At 40.6% G+C, this 22,071-nt stretch overlaps 1 protein-coding gene, 1 long non-coding RNA gene and 4 other non-coding genes across 6 annotated transcripts; 5 read left to right on the plus strand and 1 right to left on the minus strand.

The window, feature by feature from the left end:
• Positions 1-149: 149 nt before the first annotated feature.
• On the minus strand, positions 150-15,894 carry ZNFX1 (zinc finger NFX1-type containing 1). Its single transcript, XM_051976551.1, has 14 exons — positions 15,611-15,894; positions 13,125-13,229; positions 9,869-11,692; positions 9,238-9,369; positions 8,296-8,444; positions 7,578-7,721; positions 7,229-7,355; positions 6,755-7,002; positions 6,338-6,477; positions 5,630-5,784; positions 4,925-5,070; positions 4,498-4,608; positions 4,060-4,155; positions 150-3,657 (listed from the first exon to the last, which is right to left on the minus strand). The coding sequence occupies exons 2-14, from the start codon at positions 13,183-13,185 to the stop codon at positions 1,216-1,218; spliced, it is 5,775 nt and encodes a 1,924-aa protein (XP_051832511.1). The 5' UTR covers positions 13,186-13,229; positions 15,611-15,894; the 3' UTR covers positions 150-1,215.
• Positions 15,895-16,254: 360 nt separating this feature from the next.
• On the plus strand, positions 16,255-19,588 carry LOC127548892 (uncharacterized). Its single transcript, XR_007950480.1, has 5 exons — positions 16,255-16,363; positions 17,034-17,135; positions 18,493-18,565; positions 18,916-19,013; positions 19,417-19,588. It is a non-coding gene; the product is annotated as an uncharacterized LOC127548892 (long non-coding RNA).
• On the plus strand, positions 16,871-16,961 carry LOC127552679 (small nucleolar SNORD12/SNORD106). The gene has a single exon (XR_007951534.1). It is a non-coding gene; the product is annotated as a small nucleolar SNORD12/SNORD106 (small nucleolar RNA).
• Positions 18,327-18,416, plus strand: LOC127552678 (small nucleolar SNORD12/SNORD106). Its single transcript, XR_007951533.1, has one exon. It is a non-coding gene; the product is annotated as a small nucleolar SNORD12/SNORD106 (small nucleolar RNA).
• On the plus strand, positions 18,751-18,840 carry LOC127552680 (small nucleolar SNORD12/SNORD106). Its single transcript, XR_007951535.1, has one exon. It is a non-coding gene; the product is annotated as a small nucleolar SNORD12/SNORD106 (small nucleolar RNA).
• Positions 19,144-19,237, plus strand: LOC127552681 (small nucleolar SNORD12/SNORD106). Its single transcript, XR_007951536.1, has one exon. It is a non-coding gene; the product is annotated as a small nucleolar SNORD12/SNORD106 (small nucleolar RNA).
• Positions 19,589-22,071: the final 2,483 nt, after the last annotated feature.

Consider the following 22,071-nt stretch of genomic DNA (forward strand, 5'->3'; position numbering starts at 1 on the left):
CAAGAAAGATGTTTTATAAAGGGAAACAGAACAGCAGGAAATCTTTTGACTTATCCCATAAAAGCAATGTCCTGGTTACAACTTCATTGAAAAAGCAAATGTGCCAATAGAGCATAGTGACAGCAATTATGAGAAAGAAATATGGACTATTTATTTTTGTCAATAATTTGCTTTATTAATTGGCATCATATTCTAAAGTGCATAGTAAAGACAAAAAGGGAACGCATACATAAGGTAGGGGAATTTTGCTTGCAAACAGTAGAAAGGACCTGAGAAATCTATATGTCTTTTATGGAACAAATGCCGTAGAGGCAACACCTAAGCAGGACAGATGGCCTGAGTATGGCCTGGATCAGTACACCAGGTTATGGGCCTGCAGACATCGGAGGCATGCTAAAAGCTCCACCCAGGCACAAGCCATGATATAGGAAGGATAGATGAAAGGGTTACACTTTGATAAGTAGATGCTGCTGGTTACTGAATGTCAATTTTATTCCTCAGGCATGAATAAGGCATGCCCTAGGAGGCAGCCTTGCTTCCAAATCTTTTAAAACTCAATAAAAAAGCTTCTTGTCTTCTTGAAATTTAAGCCAATGGAAGTGTTACTATTGTTACTCCTTGGTCAACGTGGACATGTGCAAGGCCCAAGTTAGGTGTAAAACCCGGTCATAAACTTTGAATTTTCTGAATTCTCTTCTTTGCCTTTTGGGGTAAAGATAGCCCCAGAGGAATATAAGAATGCTTCTGTTGGAACTTCCAGGGACAAGTGTCTTCTATATAACTCCTTTGGGACAAAATTGAGTTGCATTACTGCGGCCTGAAATGCAGTCATTAAGTATTAAGCTCCTACCATGTGCCTAGTGCCATAGTAAGCACTGTACAAAGAGAGAGCATTTAGCTAAGACAGGCAGGAAGAGAGGGCCAGGAGATTATCACTTAGCAACTTAAGCCCAAAACATGCACCAGGGAGGTTGACCTTATAAGAGAAAGAAAGGGGAAAATCTTGTCTATTAATTTTATTCTCGATTAGAGGTAAAGTGCTGACTTAAGCGCAGGACTAACTCTAGGAACAAACACTGGAAAAGTCCTAAATGGATCAGTAGAGTGCCAAGATTTCAGGGAAGTCAGAAATAGCAGTCTCTTCTTCAGGGAGCCAAGCCCAGCCTGGCTATGGCTGAAGGAGAAGGAAAGAAAAGGTAATAGGAAATCCTCTTCCTAGATCAACCTGCGGATATCCTCAAAGTTCAACAGGTTGTTGGCTGTTTCAGACCAAGCTGCATGTTGGGCACCATCCATCTCTGAAGCCAGTTGGTTGTTACTTTCCAAAGTATGGTTTTCACCACCAATTACTGCATCACAATCAGGACATTTACGCCTCTGCATTGCTCCCCCACAATTGCCAATCACATAGATGTGGCCATTGGGGCATTTGAACCAGTGACCTCGGGGATAGCCCAAAGCATTTACTATTTGTACCCGCTCTTGGTCTGAGATGCCCAAGCCACAGCAAGGAAGGACAGCATCCAGAGCTTTCATTTTGTTTACCACCAGTTCCTCATTGCTTTTACTGAATTTAAAAGTGCCTTCTAGGATCTCTCGAAGGGTAGCTACCTCTTCTACTACTGAACTGCTCATCTTTCCTCCTGCCATCTTGCAGCGGACCAGGAGGTTAACCAAGTATGTTATCCTCTGTACTTCACTTTGGAGGTCTTCCAGTTCCTGGCTGGTAAAACTCAAACGCTCCTTTGCTAGCCATTTATGGACTTGTTCCAGCCGAATCCTTACCCCAGCCCTCTCACTGACTTCTATCTTGCTCAGTGATTCTCGTATACTGGCCAAGCGCTCATAGAAGCTGATCTGATTTTCAGCTAGACCCAAGGCTTTCACAGACAGATCAGACTGAGAGAGCTTTTCTTTTAGCATCAGAAAATCCTCAGGGAGTAACCTTTGGATAGTGGTCTTTGTTTCTAGAAGGACCTGTAGTTCTTCCTGCCTGGTAGTAATTTCACCAGCTGAGCCTTGTATCTTCTCCTTAATTCTCTCGATCTCTTCCAGACGCCTTTTTATGCTAGTACCATACCTAAGGTTCTTGCGGATGGGAACCTGACACATAGGACAGACTTTCAACTTGATGGCCACTTCTTCATCTCTTTGTTCATACATGTAGCGGTCAAGAGCTTGCACCTCAAAGATATGGTTACAATCCTCCAGTTGTACAAAGCGGGCATCTGGTTCATCCTCAAAACCAAAAAAGATCTGTGTAACTTCATCTTGATGACACACGCGGCACTTCTTAGGGCACGGTTCCCCACACAGGCCAATGCAGGGATGGTTACAAGCCAACAATTTGGTACAAGGCACATAGCATGGAGGCCGATCGCATGGCTCATAGCAAAGTTTGGTGCACTGGTAGTGCTGGCAGTGCCAAGTACAAGGTTCCACACATGGGCTGCACAGCTCGCCACACTTCTTTTTACACTGGCTGTGAACACAGCGATTCTGGCAGATCCTTTGACAAGGTGGACACTCACCAATGCAAGGCTCCTGGCATTTATGTGAGCAGATGAGTAAAAGCTTGCAGGGACGCTGGCAACGTTCGTGAAATCGTCCTTCGTAGCAGTCGTGGCAAGAGCCTGGGCAAAGGTGCCCACAGTCTAAGATTGTGCTACACTTGGTGGTACACTTGACAGTTAAGCCATATTGAAGATCTTCCACGTTGCCACATTTCACCTGCTGGTTATGTCCACACTTGAGATTGACAGTGACCATCTCAGAACAAAGACGAACACATTCTTCCCCACAGGAGTGGCTGCATTTGTGCCCACATTCCAGGAACTTGGGACAAGGTTCCTGGCAGCAGAATTCTGACTCTGGCATGGAACATGGAACCATTTGCTGGTGTCCACAACGCAAAATTGTTTTAGGGACCTTCACTTGGCAAAGACCACAAGGCTGGAAGCAAACTGATGGACACCGGTGTCCATCATCACAGAGGATCTTCTGACAGGGCTTCATACATTGGAACTCTTTGTGATTAGAATCATAGGGATGGCAGGCTCTGGTACAGACATGTCCACAACTCAGGCGAAATTCACAGGGGAGACTGCAACCTCCTTCTGGCACCTGGTGAAAGTCAGTGGCTTTGGATACCAATGTGTGTGTATCAGGGTGGTTCTGACAGCATAACATTAATGCATTGCCAATCTGACCATTTTCTCGCAGAGTGTGAAGGATCTTGCTCCACAGGGGAACTTTGGCTAGCATCCCCATATTGCCAATGCAGTACATTCCCTTTTTGGCTCTGGACAGAGCTACACAGATTCGATTTTTGATCTTGAGGAACCCAACTTTCTCTTCTTTGTTGCTCCGCACAAGAGAGAGCAGAATGATGTCATTCTCTTCCCCTTGGTATTTATCCACAACATGGACTTTCACACCTGCAAATGTCTTGGCTGGCATGAGTTTGCGGAGGCAGAAGAGCTGTCCAGTGTAGGTTGTAAGGATAGTGATCTGAGATGGCAGATATTCCTGACATAGGAAGTACTTGCACAGTTCTACCACAAAGCGAGCCTCATGCTGATTTTGGTGGCTCTTCCCTTCTAAGATCTCTTGTTCAGGAAAGTCATGCTCTACGAAAAAGAGGTTAGAAGAGACCCCCTGTGAAAATAAAAAGAAAATCCTGTTAGAGGTAGAGCCATGCTGTACAGAACCTTATTCCTTTTGGAGAGCCTAGTTGGCACAAACAACTGGGCACTAATCATTTCTGATGTGACTTTTTTTTTTGACATGAATTGTCTACTCATTTCTAGGAAGAGACTTTTTAAAAAAGTTCTTCGACTCCACTTTTACTCTACTTTTTGCATTGATTGCAATCTTCTCATAATTATGTCTAATTAAGATATAGATCAACTAGGCTAATAAAGGCTAAGTATGCTTTCTACTGAATATACTTAGAATTAAGCTGGAAGGAACTATATCTCTCAAGAGTTGGTTTTCTCCCATTATACAATCCCCTAACTGTTAGTAATAATTCTAGTTTGAATGTTTGAATAAACTCACCTTAATTTTTTCATACTTGAGGACAGAAGGATGATTCTCCAGATCTTGGTAAATGTGGGGTGTTAGAAGCCGTGCAATTTCAGGGCGCATGCGGTGCTGAAAAAAAAAAAATATACATCTATGTTATTTGAAACATGACACTAATCCTAAAAAGTGGGCAGATGTTCCAAAGACTACAATACATAATTCTAACTTGCTTTTGGAAAAATCTGGGAGAAAGCATGCTGTTCTATAAGAACTCCTGACTCCCAACTAGTCAAATCAGCTATGCCTAGTCGAGTGTTCTAAGAGAAATAAAACTGATTTGAGAATCGTATCAGTAAGAATTCACATGAAATATTGTGTTGATGGCCAGATCTTAACACTTTTCAGCTAGTAAATGAGAAATTAAAAAAAAGAAATATATAAAATTCTTAGCCAAAGCCTGTTGTTTCTTACCTGGTAATTCAGACGGACAAAGGGAAGGTTGACATTTACTAGCCGCTCAAAAAGTGAGACCTCTAGATTGAAGTTCTTTGCCAGGTCATATACATTGGCACTAGGACGCAACTATGGGCAGTGGAGAAAAACATGTAACACGTCAGTATTTGGTTCAAAGCATATCCAAATTGATATACTCTACAGAAAAAAATTCATATAAATTGGTAGTTAACTAAAAAGGGAAGGGCAAAATCTGATTTATGATTATAGTAAGTCCCATAACAGCACTTTTCAGATTAGACTCTTAATGATGATAATAAAAAAATTTAGGAAAACTAGAGATTAACAAGGAAATTTCAAAGTAAAGTGAAGCACATTACTAATGGAATGCAGGAATATTCAGGCAGAAGTTCTTATTGGCTGTATAAAAGTAGTTCTGAATTACCTGCTGGTGATCCCCAATGAGGATGAGGTGCTGGCAAGCTTTGCTCAGTGTGGCAATGGTATGGGCCTCTAGTACCTCTGCTGCTTCTTCTACTATGACAATTCGAGGTTCTACCTTTTGTAGTATCTGGCGGTACTTGGCAGCACCTCAAGTATAGGGAGAAAAAAGAAACTACTTTGTGCAACATGAAAACTCTGATTACGTTAGGGGAATCAGCCTTTGTGCCTGCTGATAAACCACACTAAGTGGTATAGTGGATGAAGTTCCAAGGCCTGGGGGAAGACTCATATTTCTGAGTTCAAATATAAGCTCATATACTTCCTAGCTAGGTGACCCTAGGCAAGACACTTAACCTAGTTGTTTCAGTTTCTTCATCTGTAAAATGAGCTGGAGAAGGAAGTGGCAAACCACTATAGTACCTTTGCCAAGAAAATACCAAATGGGGTCATGAAGAGTCAGACATAATTGAACAACAATACACACCTTAATTTAGAAGTTAGGACTAAATCTGGACTTTTAAAACCTATCAGAACCTCAAATAATAGAGAGAATAACTCACATTTTTTGAGAGTTTCCTACATATTAACCCTTTTATGTCACAAGGCATTTTAGAGATGAATTTGTTTCTGTGCTCCTAATTTGGTAATAACTGTGTTCTAGAGATAGTGTAGATATAAGCTGCTGGTTTTCTCTATATTTAGTTACCTGTGGTGGTCATGCCTACAATTTGGGCATCTTTGAGGATGCAGAGATCCTCTTGCAGCTTCAGTTCTACCATTCTTTCTGCTGAGGCCTGGTACAGTCGTTCATGGTTCAGGATTTTTCTGCGAATATCTCCTTGGTACATCTGTAACCACATTCTAGGGAAAGTGGATGAAAGTAAGCAATTTGCTCATAAAATGTTCCTGAAGCAGAAATTGCAGCCCTGCTTCAGCCAACATATTTGTGAGGTATCTACTTGGCTGTATATCTTTATGACACTAGGAAATTCTAGGATCAGGAGAAGCTTAATTGAATGGGAAGAAGGGTCAAACAAACACTTCCAACAACAAGTTAATAAACATACATATGAAGAGATGGAACTGTCAAAGAATAGGGTATATGAAGTAAGCATATTTGCTGAATGCCCAGAACGTAAACTGACAAGGTGATATTGTGGGTAAAAGAGTAGTAGAAAGTCAGTAAAAATTAAATGAGGTTAGTTTTAAAGCCCACAATCAAGAATCTTAATTTAATGCAATAGGTATCTGGGATTTACTATAGGAGTCTAAGATAATGAAAAGATCATAATTATAATTGAGGAGATTTGAGTGAGGGAGAAGAAAAAATATACTGGAAAAACATCCCATTTGAGAACTGGGGAAATGGAAAAAACAAATCTCTGGTCTTGATGGAGTAGAGTGAAGAAAATACCTATAGAGCTGCCATCGTTTATTCAGGTCCAGTTGCCATACATCCTCTATTTCCTTAGCTTCAGTTTCAGTCATTGCATTCAACTTTCGGAGCTCTACCTTCACTTTCTTCTTCATCTTCTTTTTATGACTGCGTTGAACCTATGTGCAAAAGCACCAACAACCACTGATTTAGTGGTTTTTCAGAATCACAGGCCTCAATATATTTCAATAACAGCACAGTATCTTCTTGTTCCCCTTTTCTACACATTATTTACAAAGTAAATACAGCCAACCCACTTCTCAACTTCCCTTCCACCACTTTAAAAACAAATTGAAGAAATGTTTTAGATTTTCTTCATAGTAAATATAATATGCAACAGAATCCTTTGCTTAGTTCTACTCTTGAGAAGACCTAGATACTACATAAGAAACTTACCTCCCATTCTCCCGTTGCCTGTTCCTGCTCAGGTGCTACTTGGCCACAGTTGTCTAATCTCATAGCCAACAGGATTTTAGCCAGTTCTTGAACAGCTCCATTATCTACTTTTTTCCTCTGTCGAGGTCTAACAACCTCTTCTTCCTCAATCACACGATCTGCTTGGATCAGGTCAGCCTCTTCTGAGATCTCAATTAGTGCTTCTTCCTCCTCACCTTCTTCCTCTTCACCTCCCCCTTCTTGCCGAGCTAAAGAAGAAATGGTGAATTAAGTGGTGGTGGTGAAGTGAGAGAAAGCCATTTCTGATAAAGAAAGACAATAGACTTTAGGGAATGAGAAAGAAAAGGAAGTCTTCAAATTATGAAATGCAGATGGGTATTAATATAAAGCCTAGAAAGACTTGATTGTACATTGATCAATTACTGGTTCTTACTCCATATTTCATTGGAAATTATGTTAGTATTAGTCTCTTACCTGCATTCTCAGGCTCTTCAATGGGGGGTGAAGACACACTTTGGGTAAAGGCAGTAAAACCCAGGCCCAACCACTCCAGGATCATTGATTGCTTCCAACCCTTCCTTGAATAAAGCCATTCAACATCCTGATAAAGGGAGACAGCAGTAATGAGCAATATTGATCCTGATGACTAGAGGAAATGGGTTGTAGTCTCCATTAAGGATTTCAAATATTGCCTTCTCTCTATCCTTAAATAAGCAGCAACAAAAGCTCACCTTTCTGGCTTGGTAGATCCATATTCTAGAATTATGAGGGGATGAAGCAAGCTAAATATTTATACCAATTTGGAATGATTTTGGCGGCTTACCGGTCCATTCATTAAACTGTTCCAATGTTGGGGGGCAATGTATTTCTGCAGATGTCGTTCATGTACAACTCCTTTAGTGGTACACTCCAAATGATGGGCTCCTTTGTGGATTTCTTGCTCTGATTGTTTCATTTCTGTCATGATCTGCTCAAGAAATGAAATGTGCTTTGAAAATAGAAACTACCCTTCCCTTTTCCCAGGTCCCCAAAACAATAATAAATGAGGCAATTCAATTCAGTAAGAAAATCAGGGGGAGACAATAAAGCATAATGGATAGAGAGCTGGAAAGACCTTGGTTTAATTTTTTTTTTCCTGACATAAGCTTTCTAAGACCCTGAGTAAGTCAATGAACACTTGAGCAACAAAGGCAGCTCTAATTCTTATGTTCCAGAAAGCTGCCAGATTGTTGGGGGTCATTGTTTGTGGAGACTTCCTTCCAGCAAAGAAATTACAGGCACAGAGCATGACTTTTGAACTTCGATGTGGAAATAAGCATTTGAGCCCACAGAAAACAGCAATTGACAGAAATACATGCACTTAAGTCACATTCAGGCTTTTCCCACTTGCACAAGTTTAGAAACTAGACTCATTTAAAACCAAATTCTGATGTAACACACTTGTGGAAGACAGTTAAGAGAAATACAAAGTACAAGTTACTTTCAGCACTTAATTTTCCAAAGAGCTTTTACACTGGAAGTTTTCTTAATTTGAAACATACACTCATGTAGGCCCTCCGGAGATGTACAGGGAGATTCCGTCGGAATTCTCGTTTGTTTCGCAGTTCTCTTAGTGTGAATTGCTTCAAGACTTCACTATTGCTCCTTCCACCTACTCGAACAATGCTGGTCTTATGACATTTGTATATTCCTGAAGAAAGAAGTGAACATAATAGGAAGAGGAGTCACAAAAAAATTACTAATCTTGGATGAGTAGTACACTGGGTAACTTTGGCCTAATTTGAATCCTGAATCTTGGCCTTTTCTGGATTGTTTTTAAAGGAAAGACTGATACTTATAAATGTTAATGAATGTGCCCAAATGGGCAACTCACATAGAGTATTATTCCATTATCTGTGGATATTCTAAACAAAGGAATGTAAATTTTGGTTGTGAAAACCTGGCAAGAAATCTTGGGGTTTTAAGGCCAGATTTTTTTCGTAAGGAACTCAAACCTTTGACTCTCATAGCTGGCCAATAACAGGTCCTAGCACATGTTCACAGAATCAAAGTTTAGGCCTTGTTTGCTCAATGAATGTAAATAGCAATTATTTCTCTTTTGGCCAGAAATCCTGAGTGTCTTCCTCTCTCAGATTACATTGTGTTTTTTTTTTTTTTTTGGATTGGATAAAAAGGCTGTTCTTTGCCTCAAAGTAAGATCTGGGAAAGACCTTAAAAAAGGCCACGGTCTGCCATTGCATCTGGAGCCATCTCCACTAATTTTGATCTATAATTTGCCATTGCTCCCAGAAGGCTCTTGGAGGAGAGTTGAAGCTGGTGACCTTGCACAGACCTCCCTCACTTAAATCCAATTCCTTTGCATGCCATGACATCACATTTCTGCTGTCATGGTCCTCTTTGAAAAAGAATACAAACTGTGACATGTACATGCTAATGTCAGTACTGACTTTCTAGAATAGAACAAGTTGTCTTGCAAAATTTACCTTCCAGAAATTGGTCCAGGGCATGATTGGTATAGCACACAACAAGGATCGGGAACTTCCGTGTGTTAATCTGCCATACCTGCTCATTAGTCAAAAGAGCTTGGACAATTTTCAAACCCACATAGGTTTTCCCTATAAGATAAGCAAAAATACAGAGATTAACATTTTAAAAAATCGTTTCTAGTATGCTTAGGGTTCTTATTCCTAATAAGAGTAGAGAAGGATCAAGGAACAAGAGTACAACCAAAGAGGATATCTGTTAAGTTGCCTATTAAAAATCCTTATGAAACTCTTAAAAAGCATCTGATATTTTAACTAGTGTGATTGTAAATATTTATTATAGGAATCTTTCCTCAAGTTAAATCTGACAGAATCATTAAATTTATAATTTAGCATCCCCTTGGTAAGAAATAGCAAATGCTAACGATTTGATATTTGATTTGTAACATCCTATCTCTTCACATCTAGCAATCCTTTCCAACCTTATGTTTTTATTCTACCATCTCTTGGCGAGCAATTCTAGATGATCAATTATGGTTTGGGTATATATTAGGAATCTGACTACCCCTCCCGCCCACCCCAATAGTTAATATGATAAAGCTTAAAGAAAAAAAAAATATCAGAACTTCACCTGTCCCTGGAGGTCCCTGAATAATGGCCAATTCCTTAGTAAGAGCAAATTGCAAGGCTGCCATTTGTGATTCATCTAACTTCAGGGCTTCCTTTGAGGGCCATTGGCTAAGGTCTAAAACATTAACTCTTGGTCTTCTGTAGTCTGGAATGTTTCTTAGTGATGGTTTCCCCATTTCACTGGCTAAGCAATTATCTATTAGGGGTGTGAAATCGTATCTGCCACCCCTTAACAGGTAACTAGGCTCTCTCACGTACGATTCACACTCAACAATGTTCTTCTGAAAAGGAACATCTTCCTCCTGAATCTCCTGTAGCCCTTCTAGCACATGTCTGTAAGCTTCAAAGTATGCAGTTGTTTCCACCATGAGGAAGGAATCTGAGGGCTGAACTTCTAATAGCTGTTGACTCTGTTCATTAAAGCAAAGCTGTACGATTCCATGGTAAAGGTCTTCATGGTCGCGGTTAGATACAGTTGCAAAAAGAAATGTCTCAAAATTATCCTTTGACATGCAGACCAGGGAACCATAGAGCAGACGTTTGGAATTCTGCCAACGCACAAACTTTAATGGCTTTGTATCAAACTGTACCTTGTATACAATACCAGATGATGCACAAAGAGGTGTGATAATCCGTGTATCAAAGTAGATTCGGATGTCGTTGAATTTCTTCTTCCTCAAACCCTGATCTTCAAAGCTCTGAAGCAGTTCTAAAATCCCTTCTCTTAGGGGTCTAACGAAATCTTCTCTTAGGAGTCGAAAGTGAGTATCCAGATAGATGCTAGTGCTCTCATATCTCCCTGAAATAATGTTTGGGCGAAGAAAGGGCTTTTCATCCAGGTGTACCTCATTGTATGTAGGGTAAATAGTCATTGTTCTATAGTTATCTTCATGCTCTGCAGTTTGAGGTTTCACCAGAGTATAGGTGTCAACCTTTAGTGTCCCCTCCCGTCTCTTCTCCTGCAAGTGTTCAATGATGGTCTGAACCTTTTCAAGGTTTTTTTCTGTCTCTTCTCCAATATCAATGCCGGAAGCTCTCAAAGCATTGAGAGAAGCAGGCAAAATGGACATCAACATGGAGGTTTCTTGTACAGAACTGGCTGGGAACACACTTACCAAGTCCTGGAGAAGTGAGAGGATGTTATTAATATGCTCTGGGTACTGATGTCGAATGGCAGGAACAGACTCAGTTATCATTCCTGCCACATAACTTGGTAGGCACACTTTAAGGAAACTGGAATTCTTCAGAATGCCCAAGAGGTGCAGAATACTCTGTCGATCCATTCTAGAGCTACATGCCTTTTTAAGTACTTGGCAGATGAGCTGAAGTAAGCCAGGTTTCATGAATGTATGATCTAAAAGATCCTTAAATCCAGAGTTAGCAGCAAGGGTGATGACAACCTCTGAGGGATCTTTCTGAAGGAGACTTTCTAGGAATCCAAAGCCAATTCTCTTAGCTTGCTGAGATGATTCCCCAGCTTTTTGATGTGGATTCCGCCATTTCATGACATCTTTCCGAAAATGGACATTTTCAGCATGCCTTCGGTCTCTCCCATCTTGATTCCCATTTCTTCTTCTGGCTTCATTCTCTTGACCATTTCTTTGTCCTCTAGCTTCATCATCAGCCTGTCCACCCTGGAATCTCCTTCCCTGATGGGGATTCCTCCCCATGCCACTAAACCTTTCTTCTCTTTGCCATCGAGGGACAGTGTTGTTGTTTGCTCTAGTATCTCTTCTGGGAAGATCTGTTCTTCCTCTTGGAACATTAACTGGTGGGTTATTTGTCCAATTTCTAGCTCTTTGTGGAAGTTCTCCATCTATGTGGCCTAAACAGAAAGGAAATATTCAGTAAACAAAAGGCCCCTGGAACAGAAAACTAGGGTCAAGGCATCCAATACAACTATTAAAGAATAAGCTGTTTTTTATAGATTTTTATTTTTATTCTGATGGAGTACAGGGTAGTTTTCTTATGGTGAGAGAAACAAATAAAATATATAAACTCAGTTAATAAATGTTATATAAACCAGCACAACTCAGAAGATCTATTCACTTATTCTGGCACTATGTTGCTAAGTTTTCTATTGGATGTTCCTTACTGATTTCAAGCAGAGATTGATGACTAGTTACTGGGAATATTAGAGGGATTTCTTATTCCATTACAATTTAGACCAAAGAACTCAGAGGTCCTTCAAAGTCTATTTCAGTCTTGAAATGGATTGTGACATATGAAATTACCTAATGCTTTTCTGTTTAATTTTCTCCTATGAAATAAAGATTATAAGCATCAATCCCAGTTATAAGTTATCCGAGGAATTTAGTGAGAAATAAATGATTGTGCAAAGTAGCTGGGAATTTTGCAATTAAAGGTACAAAATATCTTAAAAACATAAAATGCAACATAACAAAAACTGAAATGCTGAATTATATGTCAAAAATGTACAAGTGTTTATTCAAGTAAGTTTCTGTGGATTATAAGGATATGTAATAGTTAAATATAATACACACTAGAATATGGTAAGTGCCCAAAAGAAATGAAAAGTGCTGATAACAGATAAGAATGCTTCCAGTTAAGGAATTAGGGAAGGAGGCTTGATGGATGCTGTGGATTGGAGTGGCCTTAAAAAGACATGTAGGATACATCAAGAGATAAAGATATACAACCAAACTTTAAAGCTCTTACTATTATTATTCTTCATATTTCCTTTTCAAACTTGTGTCAGAAGAAACCAATTATCAAGAAGTAGAAACCAATTATCAAGAAGTATAACATTTAAAATTATTTATGGTTGTCCTTAATTTCTTTGTGGCAATGTGAAGTTTCATTTTTTCCTTCTTAATAATTTGTATTACTGCCTCCTGCCCCCCAACGACAATCTCTGTTCCTCATTTATACCATAACCAAAACTTATGTGACATATAACATACTTGGATAAAACAGAAGTTTATTTTTAGGAAATTTAAACAAGTAAAAAGGGTCATAATAAAGCAAAAGGTTTATTTGGGAATAACTCTGTGTGAACAGGACAATACCATTAACTCTAATACCATTGTATTAGAGTTTCTGTTTGAATGAAATGTAGCATGTGTTAATCTTTTTGAGAAGGGTCCTCAATTTTGGGGGTCATTTGTGCTTGTTACTATGAAACAAATTACTCCATTTAAAGGGAATTACAAATAATTCTGCTTTGGTCTGTTCTCTGAATGAGTTTTCAATCTCTTATTATAGTGTTTCTATTAAAAGTAGGAGATCCTGCTTACCTCTGTGGTTCACATTAGAATGCCTTGGTGGGGGGTCTGGGCCAGGTCTCCTGCCATCCATTTTAGAAAATATCTTCAGTTACTTGATGTTCAATCAGCTTTTTGCTACAAAGAAATCAGTTCAGGTTAGCTGTCAGTAATGCTTAGGAATCAAGCAGCAGTCTTGACTTTTGGTCCAATCTTTAGCTGAAGGCTTCAATTTATTTTAGAAGAATACAATGAAGAGAAACTCTGTTATAATTATGGGGAATCATTTGAGCACATCAAATACTAGGTAACTAAAACAGTATCTGATTTTTAATTTAAAGACAATGTGACAGAATGGAAAGAGTATTACTGAATTTGGAATTAGATGATGACTCCTGATACTTAACTGTGTAACCATGGGCAAGATACTTAATCTGTTTCTTAATCTTAAATGGGTATAGTGCTTGGCACTTCTCATCTCACAGGAATGTGGTCAGTAAAGTGTTTTGTAAATAAGTTATAACTAAATTATTTGAGCAGATCAAATTTCCTTTACTTTTTCAGTATTAGTTGCAAAGATTCTTTTCAATTATCACTTAAAACTTCTGCTGCATATAGGATCTTAGCTTCAAGTATTGTTTTTACACTCTTCACCTAGGTTTCTGCTTGCAGAAAATGGCTATATATTCCTTTATCTAGCATCATGGATTCAGCACATCACTCTGCATTCAAAATCTTCATATTTTAAAGTGCCATATTCAGTAAGCAAATTTTCCCCAAAGGAAAAATGCCTTGTAAATATTATATGGGACAGCCAAGTAGCTCAGTGAATAGAATGCAAGTTCTTGAGTCAGGGAGGTCCAAGTTCAAATCTAGCTTCAGATACATGCTAACTGTATGACCCTAGACACTTAACCTTAGTTTGTTTCTATTTCCTCGTCTGTAAAATGAGCTGAAGGAAATGGCAAACCCTTTCAGTATCTTTGCCAAGAAAACCCCAAATGAGGTCATGAAGAGTTGGATGTAAATAAAAATGACAAAAATAAAAAAAATATATAGCAAATAAGCATTTCAGAAATCAAAAGCACTCTGTTCTTTTTCTTGAGATCTCTTATTGTTTTTTTCTTGAGTTAGAAATTTACTTCATCTTTCATTTATTTGGTTTCTATGTGACAGCCATTATTGGAAGAGGAAGCCCTCTCTTGGGGTAATCCTAAATCTAAAAGTTCGTGATTGCGAAATAGGCTTGACCATTAAATCTCCCTACTCAATAAACTCCATTGACTTCCTCTTTACCTCCAGGGTCAACTATTAAAATCCTTCAGCATTTGATCCATCTCTCCCTTTCCATTCTTTTTATACTCTATTCTCCCCCCCCCCCCCTCACTTTTCCAACGGGAGATCCTACTGGCCTCCATTACTCTTCCTTATGATCTTATGGTCACCCTCCCCTCCTCCCTTCCCGCTCCACCGCTTAAATCTCACCTTCAGCTAGAGGTTTTTTCCTGACCCAGCTAGGGCCCACTCACAGGACTACTCACCACAGAAATCCTCCCCGTTAGCCATTTTATTAGAATGTAAGCCCCCTGAGGGCCTAGGCTTTCAGGCATTCCCAGTTCCCAGAGCCAGACTGGATACCGACAGCACCAAGTGAGAGTTTAATAAATGCTCGTCCCAAACGGTGGGGGTGTGACAACAGCTTTCTGAATCTATACCTTTCACTGTTAGGCAGTTAAAATTTTCACGGTTGAAAACTGGCTACTTTAGCTTGAAATTAGAGATCTGGAGGAGGGGAATTCATCACAAAGATGTCCACCAGCCTGGGAATAACGTTTGGGTACTCCTTCCCGGTCTCTTCTGCTCTTCATCAAGCCGGGCCTCACAATGCAGGCTTACAGCCTCAGCTTTTGTTTTGGAGGGGAAAATGCTTCCTCCGTCTTGTTTAAAAATACTAACCCAGAAACACAAATCTCCTCGGGTGGTGGAGACCAAACCTGGGTCAAGGCAGGGGATAAAAAGAGGGGAAAATGGGAGGGAGTACAAACAACAACAAAAAGGTGGTGCTTGGGAAGCGGGTGGGGGAGTTTAAAGGTTTAGGTGTAAAGGGGGGAAGGAAAGACGCAGGAGGAGGAAGAATGAGAATTTACACGAATCCACTGATGAATAGGGTGACATAAGGGTGAGTTTTAGAGGAAAGACAGGTAGGTGGGGAGATTGGTGTTTTGAGGCGAGATTGGGGGGAGGGGCGATAATAATTGCAGGGTCCTGGGGCCTGAGTGGCGGAAACGTAGCTTAAGATTGGCTGAGGAGGGGGATGTCAACTCCTGGGAAAAGTAGTACATAGAGGCTAGGGCTGAAGACGGGGAGTCCGGCGACGATGGGGGCTAGGGCTGGGGGGGGATGTTGGGGGGTTGGGGAAAAGCAGGACGGCAACGATCGGCCGAGTGCTAGGATGCTGGGGAACAGTGGAGGGATGCTGGGGAGCCAGTGTTGGCGCGGGGAGAGGGACCGACACTCACCGGGGCTCTAGGCGCTCCCTTCGCCACCACCGCCTGCTCCGGGTCTGGCTCCGTTTCGGAATGGGGCCCAGATCAGTCGGGCCCCGCCCGGCCCCGGCTCTACTTTCAGTTTCCTTTCCCCAACAGCCGGGGCAGGGCGGGCGGAGCGAGGGAGGGCTGGAGGGAGGAGCTGGAACCGGGCGAGGATCCGGGGCCCACGGTCTGGACCCGCCTCCCTCCCCCTAAGGCGGAGGAAACTCTCGGGGCCGGGCCAGGGCCCTGGGGGCCAAGGAGTGGGCCGCCCGGGCTCTGTCCTCCTGGCCCCGAGGGCAGCACTCGGCCCAGCCACCGAGAATGCAGCCTTGGGTGGGGGAGGGCGGGGAGGAGGGAGGGAGCACCCACGGGCCCAGACCCCTGGTAGCTTCGGGGTTTGAAAAAAAAAGGCGAGAGCAACATGGCGGAGACTCCACTCCGGCCGGACCTGGGAGAGGGTCAGGCCGGGGCGGGATCAGGCCTTAGCAACCAACATCAACACTTAGCAACCGCTGCTGGACTTTTTATATCACCCTGCAGCATCCTTAAGTCCGGAAACTACATTTCCCAGAGATCCATGCGGGTCCAGGATGTACGTAAGATGCAGGCGCCGGGGGTATTTCTGCTGCATATAAAGGAGGTCCTCGGCCACTCTTCCTCCTTTTCGTCTCCGATTTCTGAGCGAGTGTATTGCTTTGCCTTCCATCCGGAGCCATCGTGGTCCTGGAATGTCCCATGATGGTAAGTTCGATTCCTCATGTATCTTCCAGGATTCGACTACACGATTCTGAGCCCGTTCCCCTCCCCCCCTCCCCATGCTCGGAGCCCACGTGCCCTTGGCTCAGCTTCCGTATTAAGGCGCTTCGCTCCCCAGTTGTACAAAGGCCTGAGCTTGGCTGCCTCGTTGCAGCCCGCATGGTGTCCTGGAAGCGTGCGGGGTTAAGTTCTCCTGCAAGGCAAAGAGTAAAGCAAGACGGGCTTGAGCTACGGGCCTTTAATGGTGGGTTGGAAAGAATGCAGACTGGAGATACCTGCCATCTGATCTCTTACCCTGGCTCTCCTTTCTCATTTCAGTTTTCCTTTCCTGAAAATTGAATGGGTGGCATCCCTTTTTGGGTCATTTTGTCAGTATCCTATCCACTGCCTCTCCCTGTGCCCCGCGTTGGCCTGAGGCATCAGGAAAGCCTAGCTAGCTTTGGCGTCTTAATTGAGTGGGGGCCCCGCGGCGAGTTGTACTTAAAAGTACAGGCTGGTGCAAATGATGACTCGACTTTTTTCCCCATCAGATCGACCTTGTTGATATCTTTGAATTTTTGCCAGTTACTTCTGATGCACCGGCCCAGGAAACTCGGGTCATTCCTGACGTGGCCTTGGCAGGATTTTGTCCGATCTTTTTGTTTTTATTTCCCAGGACTGCTTCGGGAAGGAGGAGGGAGCCACGTTTTGCCGATTTTGGAGACGGTGGTGGTTAGGCACCATGACCTCGTGCTGGCTTCTCTTGAGGTTTTATCAGGTGAACGAGAATTGGGTTGTAAATCTGTAGTCTTAATTGTTTTGAACTAAAAGCCAAGATTATTATTATTTTTTTTTTTGTGAGTTTTGTTGTACCTTTTGGGAGAGTACAAATGATATCTATCTCAAGGTGATTATCTGGACTCGAAGTGGATTGGTTACCTTGGTCTTTCTGGATGTTATTTCCCCAGTTCAGTTTAGCTGAAAGGCTTATTAAAGGCAGAAGATGATGTAATTCGCTATAATAATGCCAATCTTAAGAGTTTCTGGTCAGAAAACTTCCTCTTTACAGGCATTCCAAGCTCATAAAGAGCTGTGAGCTCCTGAAGTTTGGGCTCTTGGCCTGTGAGTTGCATTTAAAGGATTAGTCCAATAGCTCCATTTAAAACACAATTGGCTTGTTTTAAAAAAAAAAAACAAAACTTTTTTTTAAGAACTAAAAAACTTTGATTGTAGACAAGTCACTTACCTTCTATTTTCCTCATTTTCCTCCCCTGTAAAATGAGGATATTGGGGTTTTAGGGTCAAATGAGACAATTTTTAAATCTGTTAGCACAGTGCTTGGCATAGTAACCACCCTTACAAACCATTGTTTTCCCCATCACTACCTTTATCAAGAAAAAGGAAAGATAAAAGCAGTCTTTGGGGCTGAGGAACTCAGGGGAGACAACACATGTGAGTGAGCTATAAGGGAAATAATCAACAGAGGGTAGACTCTAGAATTTTATGAGGGCTTGGGAAAAGGCTTAGTAGAAGGTGGGATTTTCTGGAAGTTGGAAGGAAGCGTGTAGTAGAAATGAGCAGGAATAGGACAGTGAAGTGGTCTGTAAAAATAGGTGGATTGTTTGAATAATTTCTCTTCCCATTCCAATAAAAGGGAATGAAAGGACTAAACAGGGCCATCACAGGTAATAGGTAATTATAACTTTATAAAGTCATTTGCATTTCCTAGGCAGTTCTTAAATCTGGACCCTGAGAGCTGTGCCAACTGTCTTAAATGCATGTTAAGGTGTTAGAAGTTGCTTTTAAAATCTATTTTAATTAGTGTATAGGATGCCAAGTGATTTATCATAAAGCTTGAGGGATTTACCCAGAACCACAAACCCACTTAATGGCAGCCTAGCAAATGTTTTGCTTCTAGAGGCAGATAGTTTTAGAAGCCAATGATCACTTTTTTCCTAGCGTTCTTGATGCTGGTATATATGATGACTAAACTTTTTTCCCCATCAGATCGACTATGTTGATCCTACTATTCTTTGCCAGTTTTTTCTGATATACCAGCTTTAAAAAATGTTCTGTGTGAGTTGGGTGTGTTCAGTATTGAACTAACTCCTCCATATCAACTTGTAATTTCTCAGACTTGATACTCATCCCGGTGATTTGATTTGGATCAGATTGTTGGATTTGTCTCAACAGTCCATGGGAGGATTGGTAAGTAATAGCCATTCATCTGTAATAGCTTGTATATTGCTGTTGTCTTAAGACATTGGGTTATTAGGAAAGAATATATGCTAGAATTGTAGGTGACTGTAAAAAATCATCCTGCTAAGATTTCTCACCAGATAATAATCAACAAGCACCTATTAAGTACAATAATATAAACTAGAGGTTTTAAGGCTGGTGTGTATGATGATTAAACTTTTTTCCCCATCAGATCGACTATGTTGATCCTAACTATTCTTTGCCAGTTTTCCTGACACGCCAGCTTCAACACGCTTTTTATTATAAATAGTATATTAAATAGCATTCTTACTCTTTTCTTTGGGACTTATATTTTCTAGACTAGCTCTTAAAATGAGCAGAAGGTTAGGGTGCCAGTGATGTCTAATACCATACAGACCAGAAGAAAGGTGTTTAAAATACCCAGCTTTCATTAAAGGTAGGTGAATTTTGTGAAGTTTGTTATTTGAACTATTAAAAGGTAGTATAGTGTTTAGGAGTTTAAATTGACAAAGATTATGACTACCTTTTCATTTTTCAAGATTTCCTTGCATTCAAAACCCTCCAGATCTATGGCACATGATGACTAAAACTTTTTTCCCCAACTGATCGACAATGCTGATCAGGAACATTTAAGCCAAAACTTGTCTGATTTCCATCAGATCCTGGATGGGTTTAGGTCTGAGTCCCCAGTATATATATAGTTTGTAAGGGATTCCTTTTCAAGAGCCTACTGAACACTTTTATGTTAAAATAATGTAACAAAACTGAGCATAGTTAAGATAAAATGTTATTTACGTGATTAAGCATAAAGGATTGCTACTGTGTTTTTTCTTTCATAGATACGTAAAATTGGTGGATGAAATAAGATTTGGAGACTTGAAAAAAGGTGTGACCTTAGAAGAAACAACCCTTGCTTATGAATATGAAGCTTGGACTTGACTGTTCCAGCTGTTATTGGGATAAAATAGTCTTGTTTTACTTTTTTCAAATAAATAAAAAATGTTAACTGAGCATCTGCCTTTGTATCAAATTTTTGTTTATGAACATATTTAAAAAGAAATGGATATGGATAGGCTGGGTATATATATGTAAACTCTGGGAGTTTAGACATTGGTGACTTGGTACTCTACCTTCATGTTACTTTACTAATTTTCTCTTCTCCACCACCCTCATTTAGTTTTCATTCCCCACCTTGAGATAAAAGATTTCAACTAATCTCGATTGATTTTTGAGACTGCCAATTCCCATTCTCTGGGGATTTTTGTTTATCTGGTTCTTCACTCTGCTCATTTTAATCTGGTTGTAGTAATAACTAATAGTAGTTAACTAGTTTTAGCTCTTGATCCCAATTTTATCCAGGGATTAAAGTTACTACCTTTGACATTCAGTGCAGTCATGAATTCACCTATTCAGCCTTTTTTCTTGAACTGTATATTGGACTGGCTGTACCTCTATCAAAAGGCTCATTTTCCTATCTTGGCTTTTTGGTCCATTCTAGGCAAACCAATGGTCATCCTTGACTATTTCCTTTAATTACCTGTTCCTGGTTCAGTCCAGTTGCCAAGTCTTGGTGATTTTACTTTCTCCCTTGATAGCTGCTTTAACTGGGCTATTAAAATGACATTACTTGGCCTGTTGAATTATTTCTAACCAAAATGGACAGCTAGTGGTTATTAATTCTTCTTTGTATTGAATCCCCACTTTGCTAGAAAATGTAATGTTCTCAACTGAGTGTAATCCTAGTGTCACAGTGGTTTGCTCCTAGTAAGTACTTTTATGAGTAGCTAGGTAGTTAGCTTTCTGGATCTAGTTTATGAAGACATTGAGTTTTAAGTTATCTTGTATGCTAGCTGTATGACTTGGACAAATTAACCCAGTTTTCCCATTTCCTCATCTGCAAAATGAGCTGGAAAAAGAAATGGCAGACCATTCCTATAATATTTCTAAAATATAATCTCATGTTGAGGTTTTCTTGGCGTTTCTGGAGGCAGCCTTCTTTTAAGTTCAGTCATCACAAGTGCAGTCAGGGATCAAGGTCTAAATCCTTTATTGTCTCTTTGCAAGTCTTGTCTCCTTTCCTGCGGCCAAGTTAGCTTTCTTATAGTCCAGATCCTTTATTATCTCCTTCCTGGGTCTGGCAACTTTCTGGAGAGCCTTTCTTTTTTTTTTTTTTTTTTTTATTTAATAATTACATTATATTGACACTCATTTCTGTTCCGATTTTTTTCCCCTCCCTCCCTCCACCCCCTCCCCTAGATGGCAAGCAGTCCTTTATATGTTGGATATGTTGCAGTATATCCTAGATACAATATATGTTTGCAGAACCGAACAGTTCTCTTGTTGCGTAGGGAGAATTGGATTCAGAAGGTATAAATAATCCGGGAAGAAAAACAAAAATGCAGATAGTTCACATTCGTTTCCCAGTGTTCTTTCTTTGGGTGTAGCTGCTTTTGTCCGTCATTTATCAATTGAAACTCAGATCTCTTTGTCAAAGAAATCCACTTCCATCAAAATATGTCCTCATACAATATCGTTGTCGGAGTGTATAATGATCTCCTGGTTCTGCTCATTTCACTTAGCATCAGTTCATGAAGGTCTCTCCAAGCCTCTCTGTATTCATCCTGCTGGTCATTTCTTACAGAACAATAATATTCCATAACATTCATATACCACAATTTACCCAGCCATTCTCCAATTGATGGGCATCCATTCATTTTCCAGTTTCTAGCCACTACAAACAGGGCTGCTACAAACATTTTGGCACATACAGGTCCCTTTCCCTTCTTTAGTATTTCTTTGGGATATAAGCCCAATAGAAACACTGCTGGATCAAAGGATATGCACATTTTGATAATTTTTTGGGCATAATTCCAGATTGCTCCTGGAGAGCCTTTCAATCTTGGTTCTGAGAGCTCTCACCTGCCTTCTCTTCTGAATCTCCCCGATTTCCAAGGATTTGTGCTTCAGCCTCCAGCCACAACAAAGGTGGAGGATGGAATGAATCTGTCTCTCCCTCTGAGAGCTAGCTTCTGATGCGCTTTGTCCTTCCTGGCCCTGAGAGCTTCTAATTTATATGTCCCACACTGTGTACAAACTATCACTATATGTCACTAGGATTAAATCCTTGGGATTAAATCAATGCTAAACTAGATTTAACCATGTCTCCTCAATTCCACTTGGTACTTCGTTTCAAGTTCTAGCCCATAACATTTTGTAGGATTAAATTGGTCATACTGACATGCTAAATTAGATAACTATTGTCTCTATCAATTCCACTGACTTAGTACTTCTTAAGAATCCTTTGTTTCAAGTTCGGAGTTCTGGCCCATAACCATTCCAGTATCTTTGCCAAGAAAAACCCAAATGGGGTCATGGAATAGTCAGGAATAAATAAAAATGACTAGGTTGACTAGGTAAGGGTTCCTTATATTCTACAGGAAACCTGGGAAAGTAAATTCTATGGGAGGATCTTTTGGGAAAATTGGTCTTAAAAA

This window comes from Antechinus flavipes, chromosome 2 (genome assembly GCF_016432865.1).
Source record: "Antechinus flavipes isolate AdamAnt ecotype Samford, QLD, Australia chromosome 2, AdamAnt_v2, whole genome shotgun sequence".
In the NCBI taxonomy this organism is placed as follows: domain Eukaryota; kingdom Metazoa; phylum Chordata; class Mammalia; order Dasyuromorphia; family Dasyuridae; genus Antechinus; species Antechinus flavipes.